General features: G+C 43.0%; 1 protein-coding gene across 1 annotated transcript; it reads left to right on the plus strand.

Moving 5' to 3' along the window:
* Positions 1-15,611: 15,611 nt before the first annotated feature.
* On the plus strand, positions 15,612-17,856 carry LOC137219945 (14-3-3 protein gamma-like). The gene has a single exon (XM_067729293.1). It carries the CDS (start codon positions 15,814-15,816, stop codon positions 16,555-16,557), a length of 744 nt encoding a protein of 247 aa, XP_067585394.1. The 5' UTR covers positions 15,612-15,813; the 3' UTR covers positions 16,558-17,856.
* Positions 17,857-27,359: the final 9,503 nt, after the last annotated feature.

Consider the following 27,359-nt stretch of genomic DNA (forward strand, 5'->3'; position numbering starts at 1 on the left):
CTAGTTCTTGGGCTTTGTTTGCATCCAGGTTCTCAGCAAACATCCCTCCTGGGCCTCTTCAGTTTTCTGCCTAGAAAACTTGGCAAGAACCCAGGTGCTCCAAAGCCAAGACCCAGCCTTACTCCTGTTTATCTTTCCAGGGTACTGAATTCCACCATTCTTTCCAGAAATCTCACCCACAGCCCAAACGGCTGCCAGTTCTCCTGGATGCTGACCACCTGCCCGTTTGGCTCTCCCATAGCTCCCGCTCGTAGCACTCCCCCTGCCCCGTACCGAGGTCCAGAGCTGCTGGGGTCCTCTCCTTTTCCCTTTGATAGGCTTCCCTAAGACGGCCACCTATGCCCATCTGCACACAGAGTTTACTGCTTGTCTGGATTTCCCCCACCACCTATGGCAGAACCTGCCTACCCTCCCCCAATGAGTAGGACTGTTTTCTCTATTCTTGCCACTCCTGGTCTGCCCCTTCCACTGTTCCTGAGTTCTAGACTCCCATTTATAAGAGCTTGTCCTTGAGCCTGCCTGCTTATAATTCCTGCCAGCCCTAGTTAATGGTTCTTTTGTGCTCTTCCAGGAATGAACAATCCACTGATTTCAGGTAAAAGCTGCTCTCTTTACAAGAGGATGGCTTCCATCAAGTTGTTTATTCCTATGAGAAAACAACCATTTTCTTATCTGTATGTTATTACATTTTGTTCATTCATTTAATTCATATTTATTGAGCAATCCTTTTTATCAGGTACTGTATTAAGTGCCAAGGATATAGGGCCAATTAAGGCATGGTTCTTACCCTCAAAGGACTTATACTCTAGAGGAATAAAAGTTCTATATTAAAAGAAGTACAAAACAACGTGGTAAGTTGTGCTATTTTGTTTGACGCAGGAGCAGAATATGATTAATTTTTTAAGATATTTTAAAAATTGTAGTGGATGTTTGACTCGTATGTGCAGAAAAGACTGGAGCTGGTTTCCTAGGAAGGCTTGAAAATGCCTAGCTCTCAATCTCCTAGACAGCACCCAGAGGACAGGGGTGGAGGGGCAGCTACTGGATGAGGGCAGGCATGGTGGGAAGGAAGCTCAGAAGCTTCCAGAAGTGGATGGCAGTTAGAATAGTAACTAAGTAAAAATAACCAAGTCCAGGGTATGTCAATTATCATTGTTCAGCACATGAACTCTGACAGAGCATCACTCTATATGTCAGAAATGCAATTCCTATTATCGTAAACTAAACCCAAGGGAAAAGTCCAAGGAGTTAAGGAAAAATAAGCCAGTTAATTCCCCGATGTCTTTAAACAGAGTATAGGATGAAGTAACCTGCTGGACCAGGCCAGGGTGATATGCACCATCATATGTGATACAGAGCAGAAAAATTAACAAAGAATAATAGGTAAAAGCTAGACTTCACTGAAAACAAAAATTTAAAAATCCATCCATTTATTCTTTTGTTTAGAATCATTAAAAAATTTCTAATGAGTTGAAATCCACATAATATAAAATTAACCACTGTATTTTATTTTGTTGTTTTATTTTATTTTATTTTAAAGTGAAAACGAGTGTATTTAGAGAGACACACATTCCACAGACAGAATGTGGTCGTCTCAAAAGGCAAGAGTGGCCCCAGGGCATGGAATCATCTGGGAAATTGAGAGCAAAACATTTTCATCCTAAAGGAGACCCTGTACACAAGCAGTCACTCTCTACTCCCCCCTCCCTCTAGTCCCTGGCAACCACCAGTCTGCTTTCTATCCTGTGGATTTTCCTATCTGGACATTTTGTATAAACAAAATTATGTAACATGATCTTTCATGTCTGGTTTCTTTACTTAGAATATTTTTGAAGTTCATCCACATTGTAACACGTATCCGTACTTCATTTCTTGTTGTGGCTGAATAATACTCCATTGTATGTATACACCACAATTTGTTTATCCATTTATTCCATTGATGGACACTTGGGTTGTTTCCACTTTTTGACTGTTGTGAATAGTACAACTATGAATATATGTGTGTAAGTGTTTGAGTACTGTTTTAAATTCTTTGAGGTACACACCTAAGAGTGGAATTGCAGGTCCTATGGTAATCCTATGTTTTATTTTTTAAAGAACCAGCCATTTATTCTTAACCAGGAAATTGCTGTGTACCAGCCAGAAATGGTAGAGAAAAATGACAACAGGACTTCTAAAAACCCATAAATGTGGGGATTTGGGTAGACACCACTGGCTGATTATCAAATCAAACTCTTTGTCTTCCTAGACACACAGCTAGAGTATATTTCCCAGTCTCTCGTGCAGCTAGGCGAGGCCATGGGTCTGGGTTCCTGCCGATAGAACACGAACAGAAGCAATGTGTGGCAATTCCAGGTCTGGCCCTTGAACACCACCCACAGGCAATCCTCCAGGCTCTCTCCTCTCTGCAGGCTTGATGCAGATAAGATGGCAAGCTGAGAAACTACATATCACAGAGGGGGAACCACCAGATGGAAGGAGCCTAGGTTCCAGAATTACCACTTGGAGGAGAGTTGCTACCCATCAGGAATACTTGTTTTAGACTTTAAATAAGTGAAAAATAAACTTTTATTGTGTTAAATCATGAGAGTTTATGAGTACTCTGTTACAGCTACTAGCATTGCCTTATACTTACCCTAAAAGGCAAATCAGAAGACCACACCTTACTCAGACAGACCTGGTGCTTGGGGCTAATGTGAAAGACCAGAAATTGGGGGCTTCCCTGGTGGCGCAGTGGTCGAGAGTCCGCTTGCCGATGCAGGGGACATGGGTTCGTGCCCCGGTCCGGGAAGATCCCACATGCCACGGAGCAGCTGAGCCCGTGAGCCATGGCCGCTGAGCCTGCGCGTCCAGAGCCTGTGCTATGCAACAGGAGAGGCCACAGCAGTGAGAGGCCGCGTACCGCAAAAAAAACAAAAAACAAAAAACAAAAAAACAAAAAGCCGGAAATTGGGAAGAGCCCAGTAGGCCAGGGCAGCTTGAGATTGAAGTGAATTTGAGCTCATGGTCCTTCTGGGTCACGCACAGAGAGAGGTCCAGGAATTGGTCTCTGGAAAGTTTAAACAGGACAGCATCTGAACCAGCCTGAACTATGACTTGCTGTGGTGTCCTTAGAATAAGGAAAGAAATGAGGCCTCTGCACCTAGTAAATTGTTTCAATCAGGAAAACTGTGGGTTAAAAAAAAAAAGTGCTTCTGTGATTAGACTGAATAGACTTGTTCTTCCTTAGACTCAGAAATCTGTTGATGCTCATCTGTTTTTATGCTTTGTTGCTTTCTTTGATAATTTCCCATCTGTCTTCTCGTAGTTTCTTAAGAAATTTCTATTTGAAAATTCCAAATCAGACTGTCTGACAGGGAAGAGCAGTCAGGGCAAACTTAGGCCAGCCCCTAGAGGCCGGGTGAAGTAGCGCAGGGATTAATATTTCTCAGTCTGGGTTAGCTAGGTATTTGGGACACACAGTTCATTCATGTGCACACTATCCCAAGAACTTCAGCATACTTAGCATCCCTGGCCCCGCCCACTAAACGACAGTAGAGACCCAGTTATAGTGACAATCAAAACTCCTCCAGACATTTCTAAACAGCCCTAGGCAGGGGTAGCACCCTAACTCCCAGGCTGAGAACCCTGAATGAAAGATAGAAAAACCAGGTAAAGGAGAAGAGTTTGAGATCTGAGAGAGACTTATAGGATTATGATCCCTGAAATTGTCCCGGCCTTCTTCATAGCAGGGTTCTTCTCTAGCACCTTTGTAAAGACTCTCCGTCTTAAGTCTTTTTCTTAACTGTCTTCTCCCTGGACCACTCCAGCCCCCTGTTCACTCAGCCCCTAGCCAGTTCCTCCCACTCTCCAGTGTGGATCAAAATTTTCTGATTTTCATTTTCTCAAAGATGTTTTTTTCCTACCACTTCCCACCTCAGGCCTTAGACCTTCCAAGTGTCCTGCTGGCTTGTTATTAGGGCCATCTCACAATACAGTGTGTGTCTAAACCCCACCTTTTTTCCTCTTCAAAATAATAGATTGGAATGTTGATCACAGGTATTGAAGGCCCTGCCAGCTTAGGAGAACGGCATTAGCAAAGGCTGGGGTCAGGAGGAAGCCTGGCATGCTGGAGAGGTGGTGACAGACGGTTTGGCTGGAGGCTGTGTACTGGGAGAGAAGGTGGGAGAGACAGGCAGGAAGCAAATGATAATGGTCTCAATAAGTCTTCGCTGGACATTGGGTGGGAGGAGAGTCCCCAGCCCTTTTGATCCAGCTCTGGGGTATGGGTCTTTTGTGATGCTGACACCATAGGAGGGAGATCTGAGTCCCTGGGGAACTGTGGGGAGGCCCTGAGCGCAGTAGCCAGTGCCAGATGAAAGGAGATGAGGGTACCTTTCTGTCTTCAATTCTGGGAGTCACTTAGTTAGAATCAGATGCCTGGCATGGCAGTGAATATGAGGAAATGCTCTTTGGGAAGGGGCCCACAAGAAAGGGCAAGGAGTGGGGCACAGTCATTGAACTCAAGGTGGTTGAGTCATTGGCCAGTGTGCCCACCAACCCACAAAAATCTCTCACCTGAAAAGGTTCTCTCTCACAGAACAGGTCAATAAATCATGCTGACTGCATTTACTGATGAACCAGGAAATTGGTTTGACTATCTCCCAATTACCATTTTCTCTTCATTATAATATGCATCTCTCCTCTTCCCCTACACATGTTCTAACATTTCTGAAATAAGGATGTGTCTTAAAATAGATGTGTAAATTTCTTTTCTTTTTTTTTGAAGCAGCTATTAAATCAGTGGTGTATCTTATAATCAATGGCATATTAGAATCAAGGAAATAGGGTAATTACCAGAATTGATTTCTCATTTTGATGTTGTATAGACAAGAGTGTTCACTGGGCACCTAGAAACACCTTGCTTACTGGTGCATGCAGAACTGTTTGTGGACAGTCTCAGTAGGCATTACACACACACACACACACACACACACACACACACATACACACACCATACGTGTGCTCACCACCCACCCCACCTTTGAGGTGCTGCTGGCTGTGGGTTTGATGCCATCAGACCCCCAGGGAGCCCAAAGAAATGCACAAAGTGTGAAATCACACCCTTGGAAACATCATGAAGAAATTGCTTTTGGCCCACTCTGCTGCTGACTGTGCTGCGACCAGTCTCAGTGAGGGGCAGAAGAGCTCTTCCCAGCAGGAGCCCAGGCCTGGTCAGTGAGCTTCAGGCAGGCAGAGTTGATGGTTGTTGCTGACACAGAAGCATCCTGGGAGCTGAGGTGTTCCCCGTCTGGCACCACAGTCCCGGTCCCTTCAGGGGGCTCAGCTACGCCACAGGAGCCCCCACTGCTTAACCTTCTGCTCTCACGTCTCAGCCTGGCTTGGTTAACTTCCCCATCCGTCATCCTAGGAGAAAGGAACGAAGTGGTTGATGAGGTAACCAAGGTTTGTCATGAGAAACAGAGGATAATGGATCACCATTAACACCATAGAATAAGCCAAGGCAGTGGAGAATGTGAGCAAGTGGACTGACGAAGCGGCAAGGCCTCTGCTGGAGATTCCAAAAGCTTCCATCAGACAAAGTCAATGAGCCTTGGTGGACCACATGCTGAAAGAGATGGGAGGTAACTCAGGTCACCAAATTTCCAAGTGTCTAAGCCCCAAATGGGCTTCTGAGTATGCTCCTGCCCCAGAACCTGGCCTTGGAAGGAGATGTGGTACCCAGTGGATCATGGCCTTTCTTCTCAATCTGAGGCCTCTCAGATTCTCAAGAAACTTAGGCTCAGGCTATGTTGAATAAAAGAAAGTCCCTCCTGGCACCATTCCACAGTGACCTCTGCCCAGGACACCACTCCAACTTAACTTTGTGGCCATGGAAATTTCTGAGACAAAGCATTTTGCCTCTAACTGGCTCCTCTTTGAGGGTGACTTTGTGCTACGGGGTGGGGTGCTGCGGAATGGGTTGAAGATTTGACCATGATTCAGGCTTGCTTGCTTGGCTCCTTGCCTCCAGGCCAGGGGCTAGGGAAGCTGACAGAGCAGACGACATGCTATAGCTGCTGGCAGAGAAGCCATTGTCACCCCCCTGAAGGATCGTCCCCACCCCACTGCACAATGTCTGCAGAGAAACCCCAAGGAGATTGATCAGCCAGCATCTCTGATTTCTAATTTCACTTAATGCTACTAAGGGGGCAGTTTGGGCCATTTGCTAGAGAGGGCTGGCAAGGTTCCAGAATCCTTGGCTAATGACTCTCTTGTATTAATCCCATTAGTCTACTATCTGCCACTTTTGACTAGGTCCCTCCCTTGGTCCCCTCCCCGACCCCAAATCTCCCTTCCCCTGGAGGAAGCTCACGACATGTTCCCATAAGCCAGGACTGGGCTGGCCTTGCTCACCAGGCTAGTTTTACCAGTAATTGAAAGAGCAGCATGGGCCATCACCCATGTGGGGTGACTGAGGCAATGCCCTCAGGAGAATCACAGAGTCTCAGTTTGAAGAGCTCTAATCTGTCATGGAACTTTCCCTCTTTTTTCTCTGTAGCAATGGTTAACAATCTTTAGGAGGCACACATACAAAATCACCTCAGGATCTGCATTTTTAATGACACGTTTAACATTCTTATCCAGGTGGTCCTTTGAACCATACCATAGCATCTCTGATGGATGGTTTCTGCTCTCTGATTGGACAGCTTTGTTCTCTGAATCCATGAGAAGTAAGTCTAATCCTTATTTCATATGACCACTTTTCTTATATTTGGACCTAGGCCCCATGAGCCTGTGTCATAGGAGAAAAGAGTCTTAGTTGTAGACTCATACAAATGTGAGATTACATTCTAGTTATGCAGGTAACTGCCGTGTGATTTGGGGGCATACAACATCCTGTGGATGGTTGGAGCCCCAGTGCTGGCTCTTACATGTTCTGGGCACCCTGGTTTCTGGCAGGAGGAGAAGCTCCATGGTAATTAGTTTATATCCTGCTTGGAATCTTGTGATTTGGGACAAACATAAATGAGTCTCTCTACTCATTTATGAAATGGAAAAAGTAACGTATTGGGGACTTCTGCTTCTGGGACAATGGAATAGATGTCCTTTCCCTGGTTCCTCCTGCTAAGTACATCTAAAAACCCTGGACATTACATATAACATAAACCTAAGAAGACTCGGAAAGGTGGAGAGCCAAAGGCAGACTGGCTAGGTACTTCAAGACCTGAGGAATTACATGGTAGTGAGGTCCATGGATCTTCTTTTGGCCTCATACATCCCAGACTTAGAGCTGAAGAAGCCAGTGACCCAGAAAAACCAAGAGGCACAAAAAAGAAGACAACAGACACAAAAAAAGAGAAAAATCTCCAACAAAAACCTGGTTGAGTTAAAGGACCAGGAAAGGGGCAGCCTAGCAAGATGGAAAATGTTTAGACAATTACTGCTCCACTCCAGCCAAACACCACAGAAAAAAACCATTACCCTACCTCCACCCATGCCAGCAAAGGTTGAATGGGAAGCTTAGGTTCCTGTCCTGCCTAGGCTGTAATGAGGTGTCCCAACACACCTGCCATGATGCTGTCAGAGAAGGCCAAGTAGGGACCAGGGACTTTCATTCCAGATGACTGATACCAAGATGCCCCCCCAACCACAATGTCAGTGGAGGTAACATGGGAAGTGTCTACTTACACCCCCCACCTAGCAATAATGAAGCTCCCCTCCCCTTCTCCACTGGCATGGTGTCAGACCTAGTGGAAAGTCAGGAATTTCATCATCAATAAAATGTGCCAGAGGAGACAATGTGGGGAGCTGGAATTCCCACCTCTGACCAGCAGCAATGAGGAACCTCCCTCCCTTGGCTGCAGGCTGAATGGGAAACCAGACTTCTACCTTCACTTGCCAATAATAAGGTGGTCACCCACAACATATTCCTCTGTTGGAGCTTTGTCAGAGAAAACCAGATAAAAAAGAAGGTTTAACTAAAGTCTGGAGTCTCATAACGTAACATAAAAATGTCCAGGTTTCAATAACTCATGTGCCTTATCAAGAACTAGGAAGATTTCAAACTGAATGAAAAAACAAAGATAATCGATAGATGCCAACATCAAGATGACAAAGATGTTACAATTACCTGACAAAGATTTTTAAATAGCCATGATAAAATGCTTCAACAAGCAATTATGGGCCCACCTGAAACAAGTGGAAAAGTCTCAGCAAAGAAATAGGGGTTATAAAAGAGAACCAAATGGAAACTTTATAACTTAACAATACAATACTCAAAATAAAATGCTCAAAGGATGGGCTCAACAGCAGAATAAAGGAGACATTTAAAAAATCAGTGAACTTGAAGATACAACAATAGAAATTACCAAATCTTACATAATTGAGGGAAAATAGGCTGAAAAAAAAAAAAAGAAGAAGAAGAACAGGGCCTCAGGGATCTGTGGGACTATAACAAAAGATCTAACATCCATGTCATCAGAGTCCCAGGAGGAGAAGAGAAAGAGGGTGGGGATGAAAAGGTACTCAAAGAAATACTGGCTAAAAACTCTCCAAATTTGATGAGACGTAAATTCATAGATTCAAGAATCAGAGTGAACCTCAAACAAGATAAGCCAAAAGAAATTCATACCAAAATATTTCATAATTAAGCTTCTGAAAACTAAAGACAAACAATCTTGATACAGTTCAAGAAAAATGGCACTACCTGTAGGAGAAAAATAATTTGAATGACAGCAATTTCTCATCAGAAGCTATGGAGGCCAGAGAGAAGTGGCACAATATTTTTGTTTTTAGTACTAAAAGAACTGTCAACCTAGAATCCTATACCCACTGAAAATATCCATCAGAAATGAAAAGAAGTTAAAACATTCTCAAACAAAGGAAAACTAAGAATTTGTCACTAGCAGATCTACCCTATAAAAATGGCTAAAGGAGGGGCTTCCCTGGTGGTGCAGTGGTTGAGAGTCTGCCTGCCGATGCAGGGGACATGGGTTCGTGCCCCGGTCCGGGAAGATCCCACATGCCGCAGAGAGGCTGGGCCCGTGAGCCATGGCCACTGAGCCTGCATGTCTGGAGCCTGTGCTCCGCAATGGGAGAGGCCACAACAGTGAGAGGCCCGCTTACCACAAAAAAAAAAAAAAAGAAAGAAAAATGGCTAAAGGAAAATTTTGAAACAAAGGAAATAATAAAAGGAGGAAACTTGGAACATTGGAAAGGGAAAAAAAACAATAGAAAGAGTACACGTATGGGTAAATGTAAGAAGATTTCCTTCTTGAATTTTCTAAATATTTGATGGTTGAAGGAAAAATTATAACATAGTCTGATGTGGTTCTAAATTCTTGTAGAGGAAATACATAAGAAAATTATGTTGCAAACAAGGAGGGTAAAGGGACATATAGGATTTAAGTTTTCTCTAACTCACTCAAATTGTTAAAATGATGACATCAGTAGACTGTGAAAAGTTACTACATATAATGTAATGCCTAGAGCAATCACTGAAAATGCTATACAAAGGATACACTTAAGAACACTACTGATAAATCAAAATGACATTCTAAAAAGTAGTTGAGGGCTTTCCTGGTTGCGCAGTGGTTAAGAGTCCGCCTGCCGATGCAGGGGACACGGGTTCGTGCCCCGGTCCGGGAAGATCCCACATGCCATGGAGCGGCTGGGCCCGTGAGCCATGGCCACTGAGCCTGCACATCCAGAGTCTGTGCTCCGCAACGGGAGAGGCCACAGCAGTGAGAGGCCTGCATACCGCAAGAAAACAAACAAACAACAAAAAAAGTAGTTGAGCAGTCCACAGGAAGTTAGAAAAAAAAATAGAGAAATGAATAACAGAGGAACCAAACAGAAAACAAAATGTCAGCCTTTAGCCCTAACATATCAATAGTTACTTAATATAAATGGTCTAAATATACCAATTAAAAGACAGAGATTGGCAGAGCGGATTAAAAAATATGACCAGCTATATGCTGTCTACCAGAAACTCATTTTAAGTATAAAAATATAGTCAAGTTGAAGGTAAAAAGACGGGAAAAGATATATCATGCAGACATTAATCAAAAGAAAGCAAATGTGTCTATATTAATATCAGATAAAATTACCAGAGACAAAGAGGGACATTATAGAATGATAAAAAGGTTAGCTATCAAGATGACATAGCAATTCTAAATGTGTACATACAAAAGAACAGAGCTGCAAAATATGTAAAGCAAACCTGATAGAAATAGACAAGCCACAATTGTAGTTGAAGACATCAATATCCCTCTCTCAACAACTGAGAGAACAAGTAGACCAAAAAATCAGCAAGGGTGTAGAGCCTGGAGATTTCTTTTGGGGGAATGTTTTAATTATTAATTCAATTTCCTCAATAGCTATAGAACTTTTCAAATGATCTATTTCATTTTGGGTCAGTTGCGGTAGTTTGTTTTTTTTCCAGGAAGTGGTCCATTTCATCAAAGTTGTCAAATATATTCGTATAGAGTTGTTTGTAACATTTCTTTCTTATCCTTTTGACGTCTGCAGAGCTTCCAGTGTTATTCCCAGCTTCATTCCTAATACTGATAATTTGTGTCCTCTCTCTTTTTTTCTTGCTAGAGGTTGTCAATTTTATTGATCTTTTCAAAGAACCAGCTTACTGATTTTCTCTATTGTTTTCAATTTCATTGATTTCTACTGTTATCTCTATTATTTTCTTCCTTCTGCTTGCTTTGGGTTTATTTTGCTTCACTTTTTCTAGGTTTATTGACTTGAGAATTCTTTTGTGTGGGGTCCAGACCATAAGAACCAGCAGTGGGGGGGTCCCAAATATCCACAGGATGTGACAGGGAGGGGCTGAGTGCACCTCAGTGAGAATACTGCCAGAGGATGTAGAATCATCTTCTTTTAAAAGGAGGTAATAATTTCCTATAAAACATGACAGATTGATCTCACGTACTTATCTGAACTTCTTTCCAGTATCTCACTAAAGTTAGATTAAACTAATTTAAAGTCATAAACCCTCAAGTTCAAAGAGGATAAGAGTCAAAGATAGAAAAGAAATGTTTTTTTTTAATTAGAAACTGAAATGTTGGTGTGCAAATAATAACTGACTTAGCAGACCAAGAAATTTGAACCTTAGGAAAGCCAATAAAAAGAAGCCAATCACTACCCCAGAGCTTTGTAAAGGTTTTGGAACTGGAGACTCCTTGTATTGCTGAAGTGGGAGTTGTGGGGTGGGGCTAAAATGGGAGGATTGGTTGAAGATCTTTATAAGAAGCATTTAGATTTCCCAGGTCGAATCTCCCACCCCTGGAACTATGTCCCTATCCCAATCCCACCCTAACAAAAGAATAGAGGTTTATTCTCTTGAGACTGAACTAGAGGGGCTCTGTACCTGGGAATACCAACACAGATGAGCCAGGAGTGAGCAAAGGGGAATTAAATCAAAGCTTATATCCTGAAATATGAGTCCCCTGCCACCCTAGTCCTCCTTTTCCCCTACTTGGCTCCCAGAACATAGACAGCCAGTCCTACACTTACCTCCCACCTGTAGGCGGGAGATTATAGAATTCTTCATGGCGGAAAAGAGGAAAAAAATAAAGAAATTTATATTTGTTCCTCTTCTCCTCAAAAGACAGGATCCTTGCTTAATCATTAGTGAAGCCCACTAGTTGACAAGCCCAGCTGAATTTCCAATCAGATTTTGTCTCCTACTCTTAAATTTGAATGGGTAATCAAGTATCAACAATCAGGAGGAAAACATCTAGACGAGTCTTCCCCAAAGTAAAACAACAGGGAAGAAAGAATAATGAAGAAACACACAATGAAAAAAAGCATAAGAAAACTTTAAAAAATTTAAAGTATATTTATAGCTATAGGAGAATACATTACATCCATGAAACAAAAACAGGATTCTATAAAAGAGAATAAGAGAATAAGAAAGAGTTCAGAGAATAAGAAAGAATAAGAAAGAGTTCCTAGAAATTGTATATTGTGTAATATATATATCGATATAGATAGATAGATAGATATAATTTCAAAAGTCAAAAAAGTTTTAAAAATTATGTTAAGGAAATCTCCTTAACAGAGAATAAGAAAGAGTTCTAGAAATTGCATTACATATATATATATATATATATATATATATATATAACATTTCAAAAGTCAAAAAAGTTTAAAAATTATGTTAAGGAAACCTCCTAGGAGTTGGAATAAAAAGAATGAGGGAGGGTGACAATAGAGAAGAGTTAAGAAAACTAAACAATCAATTTATGAATAACAGGAGTTTGGGAAGGAGAGAACAGCAAAATGGGGGAGAAATTAGCAAATAAGTAATGTTAAAAAAACCTTCCTAGAACTAAAAGTATATATATTTCCAGGTTAACAGTTTTCATATTGACAGATTTCCTATTAATAAGAATAAAAAAGACCTACACCAGAACACACCCTTGAGAAATTTCCAGATTCCAGAGATAAATAGAAGAATATATATGCTTTCAGAGAAAAAACAAAGCAAAACAGCAAAGATTACATAAAAAGGTTAAGGAAAGAATCCAAAAGAGAATGGAGCAATGCCTTTGAAATTTTAAAGCAGGGACTGGCCAACTATAGCCTGTGGGCCAAATCTATGTCACAGCCTGTTTTTCTACGGCCCCTGAGCTAAGAATGATATATAAATTTTTTAAGTGTCATAGAAAGAAACACAAGGAAGAATATGTGACAGAGACCATGTGTGGCCTCTAAAATCTAAAATATTTACTATCTGCTCTTTTACAGAAGTTCTATGAAACTTATTCTAAAGAAATTTCTTTCAATCCAATTAAACTATTAAAGTTTAAGAATATATAAAACTCACGTCCCAACTTATTCTATGAGATAAGTATTACTCTGATACCAAAACTAATATTATCACAGGAATACTACAGACAATCTACAATACTACAGACTATCTGTTATGAATATAAATGCAAAAATACTCAACAAATACTAGCAAACCAAATTCAGCAACATAAAAAAGGATTATACACTGTGACCAAATGAAATTTGTCCCAGGAATGCAAGGTTGATTTAACCTACTAAAATCAATCGATGTAATACACCTTATTAATAGAATAAAGGATAATAATAACCACACGATCATCTCAATAGACAAAGAAAAAGCATTTGACAAATTCAACATTCTTTCATGATAAAAACACTTAACAACCTAGGAATAGAAGGGAAGTTCCTTAATCGGATAATAGGCATCTATGAAAAACCCCCAGCTAGATCATAATTAATGGTGGAAGACTGGATGCTTTCATCCTAAGATCAGGAACAAGACAAGGAAGTCTGGTCTCATCATTTCTTTTCAACATTAAACAGGAAGGGCTAACTAGGTCAATTAGTTAATAAAAAAACTAAAGTTATCCACTTAGGAAGAAATAAAACTATTAGCAGATGACAACACCTTGTATATAGAAAATCCTAAGAAATCCTCTAAAAACTAGTAGATTTAATAAATGAATTCATCAATGTGGCAGGATGCAAGATCAATGTATTAAAAATTTAATTATCTTTCCATACACTAACAATGAACAATCTAAAAATTAATTAATTGAGGCATTAAGGAAACAATTCCATTTATAATCACAGTGAAAATAAGAAAATGCCTAGGAATAAATTTAACAAAAGAACTGCAAGACTTGTACACTGAAAACTACAAGACATTTTAAAAATAAATTAAAGATTCAAATAAATGGAAGGGGATCCCATGTTTATAGATTGGAAGAATTAACATTGTCATGATGGTAAATAGTCCCTAAATTGATCTACAGATTCAATGCAATAACTATCAAAGTTCTAGATTCTTTTTGCAAAAAATGACAAGCTGATTGTAAATTCATATGGAAAGGCAAGAGATCCAGAATAGCCAAAACAATGGTGAAGAAGAAGAGCAAGTTGGAGGACTTATACTTACCAATTTAAAACTGACTACAAAAAAGAAAAAAAAAAAACTGACTACAAAGCTACAGTAATTAAGACAATGTAGTACTGGCATAAGAATTGACATATAGATCAATGGAATAGAATTGAGAGTCCAGAAACAAACCCTCAAGTATATAGTCAACTGATTTTTAACAAGGGTGCCAAGACAATTCAACGAGGGAAAGAATAGATTTTTTTATTTCAACAAATGGTCAGTGAAAACTAGATATCCATAAGCAAAAGACTGAAGTTAGACCCCTGCTTCACACCATATGCAAACATTAACTCAAAACGGACCACAGACCCAAATGTAAGTGCTAAAACTATAAACCTCCTAGAAGAAAGCATAGGAGTAAATATTTGTGGTCTTTGATTATGCAGTGGTTTCTTAGATACAACACTAAAAACAAGTGACAAAAGGAAAAATAGATAAATTAGAATTTATCGAATTTGAAAACCTTTGTGTATCAAAGGGCACTAGCAAGAAAGTGAAAAGATAACCCATAGAACAATACATATATCCAGGCTACATAGAGAACTCTTACAACAATAAAAACACAAATTGTACAATTTAAAAGTTGGCAAAGGATTTGAATAGACATTTCTCCAAAGAAGATATACAAGTGGTAAATAAACATGAAAATATGCTCAACATCATTCTTAGGGAAATGTAAAGCCAATCACTTCACACTCACTGGAATGGCTAAAATAAAAAAGAGAACAAGTATTTGTGAGGATATGGGGAAATTGGAACATTCATACATTGCTGGTGGGAATGTAAAATGGTTGTCACTTTGGAAAACTGTTTGACAGTTGCTCAAAATGCTAAACATAGAGTTATGGAACCTAGCAATTCCACTCCTAGGTATATACCCCAGAAATGAAACGTAGGTCCACACAAAAAACTTATACATTAATGTCCAGCATAGCATTATTCAAAATAACCGAAAAGTGGAAGCAACCCACGTATACATCAACTGATGAATGAACAAACAAAGCGTGGTATATTCATATGCCAGAATCATTATTTAGCAATGAAAAAGAATGAGGTACTGATACATGCCACAACATGGGTGAACCTTGAAAAGACTGAGTAAAGTTAGTCACAAAAGACCACATATTATACGGTGAAATGTCCAGAATTGGCAAACTCATAAGGACAGAAGGTAAATTAGTGGCTGTCTGGGGTTGAGGCAGGGAGTTTGGGGAAGTAAGGTGAACAGAAATAGTGAATGATTGCTAATGTGGACAGGGTTTCTTTTTGGGGGTGTTGAAAATGTTCTAACATTAAATTGTGGTGTTCATACTACTGTGAATACTACTAAAAGCCATTGAATTGTACACTTTAGGTGGGTGAGTTTTATGGTATGTGAAATATATCTCAGTAAATCTGTAAAAAATACATAGACGTTTTCAGACATTTTCAAGGCTTCAAAAATTAATTTCCCATTTATCTTTCACAAGAAGCTACTTGCAGATGTATTCTGCCAAAAAGAGTAAATAACCTCAGAAAGAGAAAAATATGGAATTCAGAAAATAAGAAATTTAGCCCAAGAGAGAGGAAAAGAAATTCTCAGGTTAATGATGAAGGGGTGCTCGTGATAACAGTTGTGCAGCAAGCTTCAACAGTTACAAGTTAGATCTAACAGAAAGAAAAAAGTATAGGAGAGGTCCGCCCGCGGCACGCACAGCAGCCGCAGCCACCTCGCGCCCGGTCCCGCGGTCGCAGCTCGAGCCGCAGCCTTCGCGCCGTCGCCTCAGCCCCTCGCTTCGTGGGTCGGTCCTTCCGGCACACGGGCTCCAGCCGCGCCCGCAGCCGCCCTCCGAGCCCTTCAGGCCGCCCTGGTCTCCTCGCCCGGCCCGACCCAGCCCGTGAAGATGGTGGACCGCGAGCAACTGGTGCAGAAAGCCCGGCTGGCGGAGCAGGCGGAGCGCTACGACGACATGGCCGCGGCCATGAAGAACGTGACAGAGCTGAATGAGCCACTGTCCAATGAAGAAAGAAACCTTCTCTCTGTGGCCTACAAGAATGTAGTTGGGGCACGCCGTTCTTCCTGGAGGGTCATCAGTAGCATTGAGCAGAAGACATCTGCAGATGGTAATGAGAAGAAGATAGAGATGGTCCGTGCTTACCGTGAAAAAATAGAGAAGGAATTGGAGGCCGTATGTCAGGATGTGCTGAGCCTGCTGGATAACTACCTGATCAAAAATTGCAGTGAGACCCAGTATGAGAGCGAAGTGTTTTATCTGAAGATGAAAGGAGACTATTACCGCTACCTGGCCGAAGTCGCCACTGGAGAGAAGAGGGCGACCGTCGTGGAGTCATCTGAGAAGGCCTACAGCGAAGCCCATGAGATTAGCAAGGAGCACATGCAGCCCACTCACCCCATTAGGTTAGGCCTGGCCCTTAACTACTCCGTTTTCTACTATGAGATCCAGAACGCCCCAGAGCAAGCCTGCCACTTGGCCAAGACCGCTTTTGATGACGCCATTGCTGAGCTCGACACTCTCAACGAGGACTCCTACAAGGACTCCACGCTCATCATGCAGCTCCTCCGAGACAACCTCACGCTCTGGACAAGCGATCAGCAAGACGACGACGGTGGAGAAGGCAACAATTAAGGCCCCCAGGTGGACTGGCAGCACACGCTGATGCTACTACTGCAGTCTTTATTTTTTTCCCATGAGTTGGGGGTCGGGTGGGGGAGGGAAAGGGAGCGATGACCTTCCTAGGGAGAAACCCACGACCTGTCCTGTCTTTGATCGCCTCTTTGACATTTTTGCCAAAATACCACTAGTGGAAAGTCAGGCTAGCTGTGCTGGTATTGGAATAGCAGCCTCACACTGGCATATGGACTGTTCTGTAGATTAATGCAAGTGGAGCTGTCCTTAATTTAACTTATTGCTAGAAAATAGGGTTTTAAGATGAAAAGAAAACTTAAACGGAATAGCCCTCATTCAATAAGTTCTGTGGTTCCAGTAAGGATTTTTATGTACATGTGCTCTTGTCTTTTAAGTTCTGGGTACTTTCTAGCTCATCTGTTTTAGCTGTGCATTTTGTTTTTCAGGGTGTACTCTACCAGACATGGAATAGTTAAAATCCCAAGCTGATAGGCTTAGAACATAAGGTATATTTATCCTTGTGGTTTAGGCCTTGCCAGTTTTCAGAAGTTTCTGATTAGTTGACAGTATTAACACTAAATTGCAGTTTACAGTATTTCTACATTACAGCCATATGTGACATCAAGCCATTGTGATTGTGTGTTTTTCTTATTTTGGCTTTTACATCCTTATTCAGCCTCATCCAGGTTGGTTTTGCTGTTATCTGTCTCCTAGGCCAAAAGGCTTGCCTGAGGAGAATCAAAGCTACTTTAGGTTTTGTTGAATAGGTGCTTGGCAGATGGCTGTGGGATTTTTGTCCTTCTTTCTTCTTAACTTAAATCCACCACAAAAATGATTAATCACTTTAATAGAAACGTTAAACACCACAAAAATAGAGAAAATTCAGATCTGTATGTCATTTACTGTGCTGATATTTCCAGAGAAATCCTGATTTTTTTCAGCCGCCATAGCTTCTTCCTCAGGGACTGCACTGCTGTCTCACTCCTCACTTGAGTCTTCCCTACTGTACCTTGTGCCCAGGGCATGCACTCGGGTGGGTTGAAAAGCTGTTGGGTTGTAGAAGTTGGCGGTCGTTTTGAGGAAGTTTGTGGTGCAGTGTGTGAAAATTCAGGTGCTAGGAGCTTACTGGTAGAAAAATCCTAAAGGAAGAGCTCTATTCGTAAACATTCTGTCCAGTTTCAGGAGCCTCGTGTGTCAGTTTTTCCTCCCTGAAAACACTCCTTCCCCAAATAATCATTGTAGGAAAATAAACTAAAATCATTATCAGATAATAAATACTTAACTCCTATTTGACCAAAACTTTTTCTATGTATTTTTTTCTTTTTAATGAAAGCATAGAAGTTGGAAATTCATTTGTGCCATCTGTACACGTTTTAGAATTGAAGGAAACCACGATGCTATTTCCACAAGTTTGTTTCAGTTAGCCTTAGGTCCTTGGTTCTCATTTTGGATAAGTCTTAACACACGACCTGTTGCATGTGCATTCAGCCTTTTTTATAAAGTCAGTAACTGTGAACTGCTGAGATAGGTAATGACACCAGACTTGTTTGTTTGTTTTATTTAGGCAGGGAGAGGAATGAGTAGTAATTGAGGAAAACCTGACAGTTGCTTTTGCTAAAATGAAAATGGAGCTTCCAGTTGTGAAATGCACGTGTTGACCAGGATCCAGGTGACAGTGAAGATAGAAGAGTGTGACGATGCTCTGTAGTGTGGCACAGTTACCCAGCATGACTTTCCTTAGAAGGCCCCCTCCATATGCTAGAGCGGAAGTCCCAACTAACCAAACCTACCGGAAGAACTAACAGAAGAGAGCTTTATAGCTTCTGTGCCCTAACAGGGGCCTAAGGTCAATGCCACGGATGGGAACAGATTTGCGGGGGTGGGGTGGGGGGGTTGGTGGGGTTTTCCTTAATTTATCTTCATGTCCAGTGAGCAGTGCTGTGTCCTTCCTTGTAGCATTTGGAAATGATTTACTGGAATTACAAAACCTATTTTTCTTTTAAATTTTAGCTTTGGCTCTGGCTGCTTTTTAGAATAATGCAAGATAAAACCATGTCTGAGGGCTAAAAATGAAGGAGGGAATGGGAGACTTGATATTTAAGCAGCTTGAATGGTTTCTTTTCTTTTCTTTATTTTTAAAGAAATGCACTTGCCTATGATGCTGTCTCTCCAGTGAAATGATTACTCCTCCATTACTCTATTGATACAATATTGTGCATGCTAGTGTTGTATTTCTATACAGTAGCTTGAAATTTAGTAACTTATACTGTAGGTGTTATGTATTCCTATGACAAAAAAAATTAAGTCTTCAAATTTTTTAAAGTTTTTTTAATTTAATTTTTCCTTTTGGGGGTAAAGTTTGCTCTACCAAATAGTGATCATAACAAATTGATCTGTTTTGGATGTTGCTATAGTGACATGCAGTTATATATTTTGTTTTTAAGGGTGGGGGGGAAGCAAAAGAAACACCAGTGTTAGCTTAATCTTAATGTCTGGTGTTTGTCATGGTGAAATTATAACTATTACAGTGTAGGAGAACAACGAATATGTTCTCTGAATGAGCCTTTGTGCTTTTTGTCATGTTATGCAGTGAACTATTTTTAAGGTCTAATCAGTGATTATTTTTCCAACTCCGTGTTTCTCTAAGGAATTATTTCACACACGGACCATTCTTAGCAGTTTTCCTCAGTGATGGAATATCATGAATGTGAGTCATTATGTAGCTGTCGTACATTGAGCAAATAAACTTACAGATCTGAAAAAAAACAACAAAAAAAAACAAAAACAAAAAAAAGTATAGGAGAGAAATCTTTGAGGGAAAAAAAAGACTACTTAATATGTTTGCACATATTGAGATGATTTTTATTGTTTGGCCAGAGAATTTGAAATGAATTTGTGATAAGTACATGGAAAACTAAGCAAGCAGGCAAACAATGAGGCAACTATTAACTCCAGCAAAACATAAAGTTGTCCAAAAAGTAAAATCGTTTTATTGTATTCCCCAGATAAGCAGCGAATTACATTTCCATAACCATAACCCATCAACACTGAACACTGATTTCACCCACAAGGTGAGAGTACTATAATGGAGGATGGGAAGAATTGATTGTGAGTGGGGCAGGAGTGCAGGAAAGGTTGGTGTAGGATCCAAAAAAGCTAAAACTGAAAAACCAAGAGATAGCAGTATAATCCTGCTATTTAGAAATAAGGGGTTGGGGGAAAACAAAAGAAACAGAGAAGAGAGTCAAAAGCAGTTTTTTCTAGGAAGCAGGAATTCAAAAAAGTAGGGGGAAAGGATTGCAATTTTTTCACTGTAGACTTAGTGGTACTATTGAATTTTTAAAAAAACGGTACCCATGCATTACTTTGATTTTTTAAAAAAAGAATAAATAGTTTTTAAAATAAGGAAGATAGTTGTACTGGAGTTTCCTCAAAGAAACCACCCTTTCCAGAGAAGCTCCTCGGCTGCAACATTCCACCCTTCTCTTCCTTTTCTTCAGCCCACATCAGCTTCCCTCCTCAGTGACTGACTCAGCCCCCTAACCACTTGCTCCTTTTTGCCCCAGTATGGTGTGCTTTGGCTTCTCCCTCGGTCCTCTCATAGTCATCCAGGTCCATTCCCTGTCTCTCTCGACCTTCCCTTCTGCTTTAGAATCCTGGACATGAGCCTGGGCTAGCCTTACTCTAAATTTGTCAGCCTCAAACAGTTAGTCTGCTAACAGTTAGTCTGCTAACCCCTGCTAACCAGGGGTGGGCAAGGTCCTCTCCTGAAATCTGGATCAAGCCACAGACCACATATCACTCCCCTTACTCATTCTGAGTCCGCTAAACTCATTGGTTTCTCTCAAGCTATGATGGCAAGTCTCCACCACAGACTTATATAATTGATTTTTTAGCCTACACGCAGCGTATTTATCTATATAGCATTATATTTTTCTAAAAAATATCTTGTTTTGACTCATCTGTGGAGTAAGGAGCAAGGATAAACACTGTATAAATGACATACAATGTAGACTCAAAGTAGAGGTGCTCAGGCATGTGGCTGGCAGGATGGACACTGTCCTCCCAGACACCTGTCATCTCAAGGAGAGGCATGCTTAGGCCGACCATGACTTGGAGTGCCATGTGTGTGTGTTTGTGATCCAAGAGAGGGAACCTGGTGCCCCACTGCCTTGCATATTCATGATGAAGGTCAGAGGGGATAGATCCTGAGCTTTGCGATATGGGTTACAACCTTGTTGGCATGAGAAATATCCTATTCCCCAATGAGTGGTGTGAGAAGTTTGCATATCAGCATTGGCTCCAACCCAAGTTCTTGAAGCCCTCCTACAGAGCCAGCGTTCCACTGGGCTGCGCAAGGGTCATCCAGCAGACAATCTGGTTTGTCCCTCCTCATCGGGTCTTTACATATCTGAGCTTACTGACTTTTGTGTTATGTTTTCCTCTAACCTTTGTGCTATTCAGTCTTTATCCAAGCCACTGATTAAAATCTTGAAAAAGTCAAAACCAGTGAAAAAGCCCTGTTGTTTATCTCTGTGATGATAATAATCAATACTTTTTGGCTACTGAACCAAAAAGATCTCTATCTAATATGCTATCATCCAACTTATTCCTCTAGCTTGTCCACAAAGGTAGTTATAGGAGTCTTTCTCCAATTCACGCTAAAAATCAAGAAACCACATATTCATCAGGCCCTATCCACAGCAAGGACATGGATGGTAAGGGCTGGCCTCAGAGACAGGGGGTGAGGAAGGGGTTCAGGAAGCCACATCCAGCTGCATGGAGATGGAAATTTTAATTGCCCCAGTGGATGCAACAACGGAGAAAAGAAAGCAGAGCTGTGAGGAGATCCCAGATCATGAGCCTATTAGAGTAAATGTGTTAATTAACATGTTTATCAAATCTTTCCCTCTAGGATTAGAGAACCCCCCAGACAGCCTGAAAGCCTTGGCACCTAAAAATGGAGACCACTGAAAGAGAGGGGACAGAGAGCTGGGAGAGGAGGGTCCCTCAGCCCCTCCTTTCTCTCCATCAGCCCCCTCACACGGCATCTGGTGTCCTCATACATCAGAAGGTGATCGCCTAAATTGCATCATGTGTTAGTTACTCTCTCAGGAATATTAATTATGTCCAGGCCACCAGGGGAGCACAATGCTTAACCCATACATGTGAATTCCTCTTTCCAGGCTCAGCAGGAAAAGGATTGGGGGGGAGGGGGTACTTCAAACCAGACCGCAAGGTGACACAACACTCACTCTCAGTTTGTTCTCTGTATACATAGTCATTGTACTTATCACTGTGAGATAGTTGTTTACATGTCTTTCACATCTACTAGATTGTCAGCAGCCTGGTTAATGCAGATACTACTGTGCTGTTCATCTTTGCATTCCCAGGGCCTGGCATGCACCTGGCGTACTCCACCCATCTGCCCAACGAAGGCTGGCCCGAGGGGTCCTGCAAAGGGCTAGGGTGGCATCATTCCAACTGCTCCTCTGTGCTTGGCATATAGTAGCTGCCCAACAAATATTTGGTGAATAAAGGAAAGCAAAATACTTGCCTGCCTGCGAGGAAGGTCTTAGGACAATGCTTACAGGAGACTCTGCCTGCACGGCCCTCAGCTGATCAAGGCCAGTGAAAGAGCCCTGTGGTACTGCTATGGACTTCCCCTCAGGATGACGAGAGTCATGGTGGGTCAGAACGTTCCCTGCAGTTCAGGGAATAAAAAACTACCTTGTGAGGCTCCTCTGCAGCCTCTGGGGTGGAAGGCATCACACTCACAAGCAGTTCTGACATTTGGCACGTGCTAATGGAGCACTGACTATGACCCAGACCCTGGGGAGAGAGCAGACACAGGTAACGTCCCTGCCTTCATGAAGCTTATATCGACTCTCAGGGAGGCAGACAATGCAAGTAAATATGTAACATGTCTCATGATAGTGGGGGTAATGAAGACAACAGAGCAGGGTGAAGGGGTAGAGCCGGGGTGCTGTTTTGTGTAGAGTTCAAGGAGGACCTCGGAGGTAAGTAACATTTGTTCTAAGGCCTGAATTCAGTTGTTCATTTGTGTAGCAGTCCACACGTCTGGCCACCCTCTCTGCTTCCTGCTGTTTCTCCAGCAGGCCAAGCCCCTCCCACCTCAGGGTTGTTTCCACTGCCTGCGATTCTCCTTCCTAGCTGTTTGCTCTAGTTGTTTCCACTGCCTGCGATTCTCCTTCACCTCTTCAAGTTTTTGCTTAAATGTCACCTTCCCAATGAGGTCCGGCCTGACCGCCCTGTTTAAAACACCCTCCCCATTCCCTATCCCATTATACTCCTCTCTGTGTTCCCCGTAACACTTATCACCCTCTAATGTAGCACCCAATGCACTCGTTTGTTAGGTGTGCTGCCCCTGCCCTTCTCCCCTCCCTAGAATGGAAGCCTGACTGGTGCGGGAATTCTCACCACTTCGGTTCACTAATCCATCCCAAGTGCCTGGAGTGACGGCACAGGGCCAGCGCCTGGTAAGTGCTTCAAACATCCACTGCTCCTTCAACCTGATGTGCCTGCCCTGCACCAGGTGCTGCCCTGCGGTGGCAAGAAGCCCCCTTGTGATGGTGGAGGGGGGCGTGGAATGCTGCCCCTACTTCCCTCTATGCTGTTTTGGGCTAACTCTGGGGGGAGGTGGCATGATTGGCTTTGGAGTCCCTGGGCTCCACTTCCTGACCACCTCAGCTCCTGCCCTCTTCTCTTCCAAAGAGCACAGGGCAAGGACCTGTCTCAGATCAGGAAGCTGGAGGCGGACCCGGAGAGCGTAGGCATGGCCAGAGGCAGGGGACGGAGTCCGAGGAGGGCTGGGAGTCGGGGCAAGGGACTCAGCCTGCCAGGGTGGGTCGGAGTTGAGGCGAGAGGCACAGGGCCACCTGGAGAGGCCAAGAGAGGAGAAACCCCTTCTTTATCGCCTCCCTCAGGGATTCTGTAACGAGCCTTGCGACACCATTCCAGTTCCACTGTGCAAGGCTCCTGGTACTCTCAGCGGGGTGTCTGGGAGAATTAACCGCCTGAATGCCTAATGACAGACACAGGAGCAGAGAACAAGTGTGTATGTGGGGGGCGGGGTGAGGACGAGCCCATGCCTTCTCTCTTTAGAATTATTTGTGGCCAGTTGCAGATTTCCATCTTCAGAGCCCGTATCTTCTGTGAACTCAGCCACCCCTCCCCACACCACCACTGTTGCCACTGTTCCTGAGTCTCTGGCCAAGGGACTGACCCCTCTGTTTTCCCAAGCAGGGATTTTCAGATTCACTTCCCTCAAGCTTAGCACCGATGCCTGCTGAGCCACGGTGCCCTCCCTCCTGTGACCACTCCAGGCTGACAGTCACTTTCCCTAGGCTCGGTCACTTGATGGCCAACAAGTGTTCCCTGAGGCTGGTTAGAGTTAAGTCCAGAGCAGTGAATTTCTCCCTTGCTTCCTCCACTTCTGAGCTATGAAATTATCCATTAAGCAAATCTATAATTCATCAGGTTATCCACATTTAGTCTAAATTAGATCTCATCGCCTCAGGCTAGACTTTGAAGTCCTGCTTCACCTGACTCTACTACCCAGCCAGCCGCCCCACGGAGTCCAGTCAGCTTCCTAGTGCTGGGCCCCTTCTCCCCACTACTCGGTCCCCACACCGCTATCCCCAGCCGACCAAGGATAGCCCAATCTGATCCCCTCTCCAGAAGCCCATCCTTCCCTCTTTGCCGTAATCCAGCTCTTCAAGGTCTCGTCTTAATTCCAGTCCTTACCATGAGCTTCCTGGGGCTTCTGCAGCAAATGGAAATATTTTATAATTAGGAGTACACAACTTTGCACTCCATTTGTTTCACATTTGCAAACCCATAGTTGTTAAGCAACACGAGGACGGGACACTGTAACAGACCCCTCACATCCCCTCACCACGCCACAGAACACACCATGAATGCTGTTGAGCTGTACCACCTCGTTTCTGCCCTCCTCGCCAGCACTCTCTCTCTCTCTTAATCCAAACTACCTTTAGCACCGCAACCCTCGGTCCCACGTTCCCTTCAGTCCTCAGGGACTAGACAACCCTGGGTACATGGTCAGACTTTGGATCGTAGAGAATCAAGCTGGCTGCAAGCCTACTGAAGAGATTAGAAATGGGGCTAGAGTGGATACAGGCCAGTCAGTAGGGCCATTGTAGCAGGCTGGATGAGAGACGGTGGGAGTAAGTTCAAGGAGCCACTGATAGAGATGGAGACGAGTGGATGGATTCAGGAGATCATCTGAAGCACTTTTGCATCTACTACATCCCTTGAGATTCATCTCCCTCAACAAGCTGTGACAGATAATAGTAGTACATGTAATTTGGATCTCAGTCTAGGTGATGAAACCAAGACGAGGAGGGATGGAGTGGATTGCCTGGCTTCACACAGCTGGTCAGGGGGGGCCTGGGACCCACACCCAGATCCTCGGGCATCACATCCAGGACTCTCTGGTCTCACGCCCCGGAGACTAACGCTGGAGGTGCCATGGGAGGGCCGGGTGTTAAGCTGAAGAACCCTGACTGGGCTACCTGCCTGCAGCTATTCCCTATTCACCAATTGATTTGTAGTAACCTGTAATTATTTCTGCTGAATTTTTTTGCATGTTCCATTTGTTTTTTACTCTCCAGCAGACAAGCTACAGGAAGAAGCAGCTTGGGACATAAGTGGGAGCAGAAGAGCCTGTCTGGCTCTGGGATAGAAGGTTAGGGGAGTCCAGATGCCAGCCTTCTGTCTTGCTCCCCTCGGCTCCCTCTGCCCTTTCCTCAGTCTCTCTTCCTCCCCACAGATGGGGGGCTGAGTACTCCTGAGCCAGATCGCTCTTCTCAGTGTCTCTCAGGTCTGTCTCTGCCAGAAGGAAAGAATCTCTCCAGAGTCCCTAACTCCGTTTCTGCCATGTAACAACTTGCCATTGGCACGTCTCTCAAGACACAGACTTTTGGAAGGAAAAAGAAGGAAAGAAACTGCAAGGATGGATTGTTAATTTTCTAAATGAAATATGACTGTGAGATTCTGCCTAGCTAGCTGGAGGGACATTCCACTATGCTTCCCCTCTGTAAGGTGGTCTGAGTGTTCAGGATCCTTACTCAATTTGGAAAGCTTGGGGAAAGTCTTCTGCCCATAGTCCAAACCTGTAGGGTCCCTTCAAGGGAGTGAGGGCTGCCCCTAGGGGCTAGTCTCTCCGTGCCAACTTGGCCATAGTCCTCCAGACCCTATAAGAGGTTCAGCTGGGTCCTGGGTCGCTGTGTGGGTGTGGAGGGCAGGTCTCCCCCACGCACAGAGCCTGCCACTCCCTCACTCCTCCTCACTCTCCCTTGGGGTTCAAACCACTCCCACCAGCTCCAGTCCAAGCAGCAGCCTCCTGTGGAGCCAACTGTTTCCAGCCACAGCTTTGGTAAGTTAGAATTTCTTTCGCTTCATATTTTAGAGTGGAGACACAAGGAAGCAGTCCTGTCCACCCAAGGGGTTAAGAAGAACCTAAACCGTAGTACTCAAAGCGTGGATGATCTCCCTGGAGTGGAACTGGGGTGAAGCTGGAAACAGTTCTCACTCTTTTGTGACATGCCTATAGACAGGAAAACAGAGGCACAATTCGTTTCTCGATCTGGTTGTCCTACCACACTATCATTTGTCAGGTATTTCACAAACACAGTTTTGGATCCTCACTATTATTATCTCAGGGTAGTTATTATTAACCACATTTTACATATGAAGAGGCTCAAAGAGATTAAAAAAGTGCTTTTTGTCCAAGGACACGCAACTATTAAGTGATAGAGTAGGGATTCAAACGCTGGCCTGGCCAAATTCTATTTCTACTACTCCAGCTGCTGCTGGGTAGAGATGAGTTCTCTTCACCAAAGGCATTTGCATTAGCAAAGCCCTGGAAAAGTCAAAGAAAGAAATGCCCAAGTAAAGTCTTCAGGGATCAGTGTAGTGGGGAGCTATTTTCTGCAGGCAGCTTCTAGAGCCTCTCGAATGTATACCAGACCAAGAATAAATAAATAGATAGATAAATTTATAAGCATAAACAAATACTGAACTCTAGTTAATAAGATGCTAAAATGTTTAAAAGTTAAGTGTACTGATGTATGCCACTTACACTGAAATGTGTTAAAAGCATAAAGAATGGACTGATGGATAGACAGATGTGTAATAAAACAAATATAGTAAAATGCTAGTTATAGAATCTAGGCGGTGGGTGTTCACTACGCAGTTCTTTAAATTCTTCTAGGGACTTCCCTGGTGGCACAGTGGTTAAGAATCTGCCTGCCAGTGCAGGGGACATGGGTTCAATCCCTGGTCCGCGAAGATCCCACATGCCGCGTAGCAACTAAGCCCGTGAGCCACAACTACTGAAGCCCGCGCGCCTAGAGCCCACGCTCAGCAACAAGAGAAGCCACCGTAATGAGAAGCCCGTGCACCTCACCGAAGAGTAGCCCCTGCTTGCCCAGCTAGAGAAAGCCTGCGCGCAGCAACGAAGACCCAACGTGGCCAAAAAAAAAAAAAAAAAAAAAAAAAACCTTCTGAATGTTTAAAATTTTTGCTATAATATATTGGTGGGAGAAGAAATCACACAGGTAAGTCACACCACCTCTTGTCACACATCACTGTGGCTCGAGGGAGCGTTGTCATTAGTCACCAAGTTTTTCCTACAGGAAGAGTCCTGGACTACACACTTGAGAATACAGAATAATGAAGGGATAGGTAGTCCCTGCTTTGTGAAAATTTAGTATACCTGGGAGAAAATAGGACAGAGTCATAAAATCAACATTTGTAAC

The sequence above is a fragment of the Pseudorca crassidens genome, chromosome 2 (genome assembly GCF_039906515.1).
Source record: "Pseudorca crassidens isolate mPseCra1 chromosome 2, mPseCra1.hap1, whole genome shotgun sequence".
NCBI classification, from domain to species: domain Eukaryota; kingdom Metazoa; phylum Chordata; class Mammalia; order Artiodactyla; family Delphinidae; genus Pseudorca; species Pseudorca crassidens.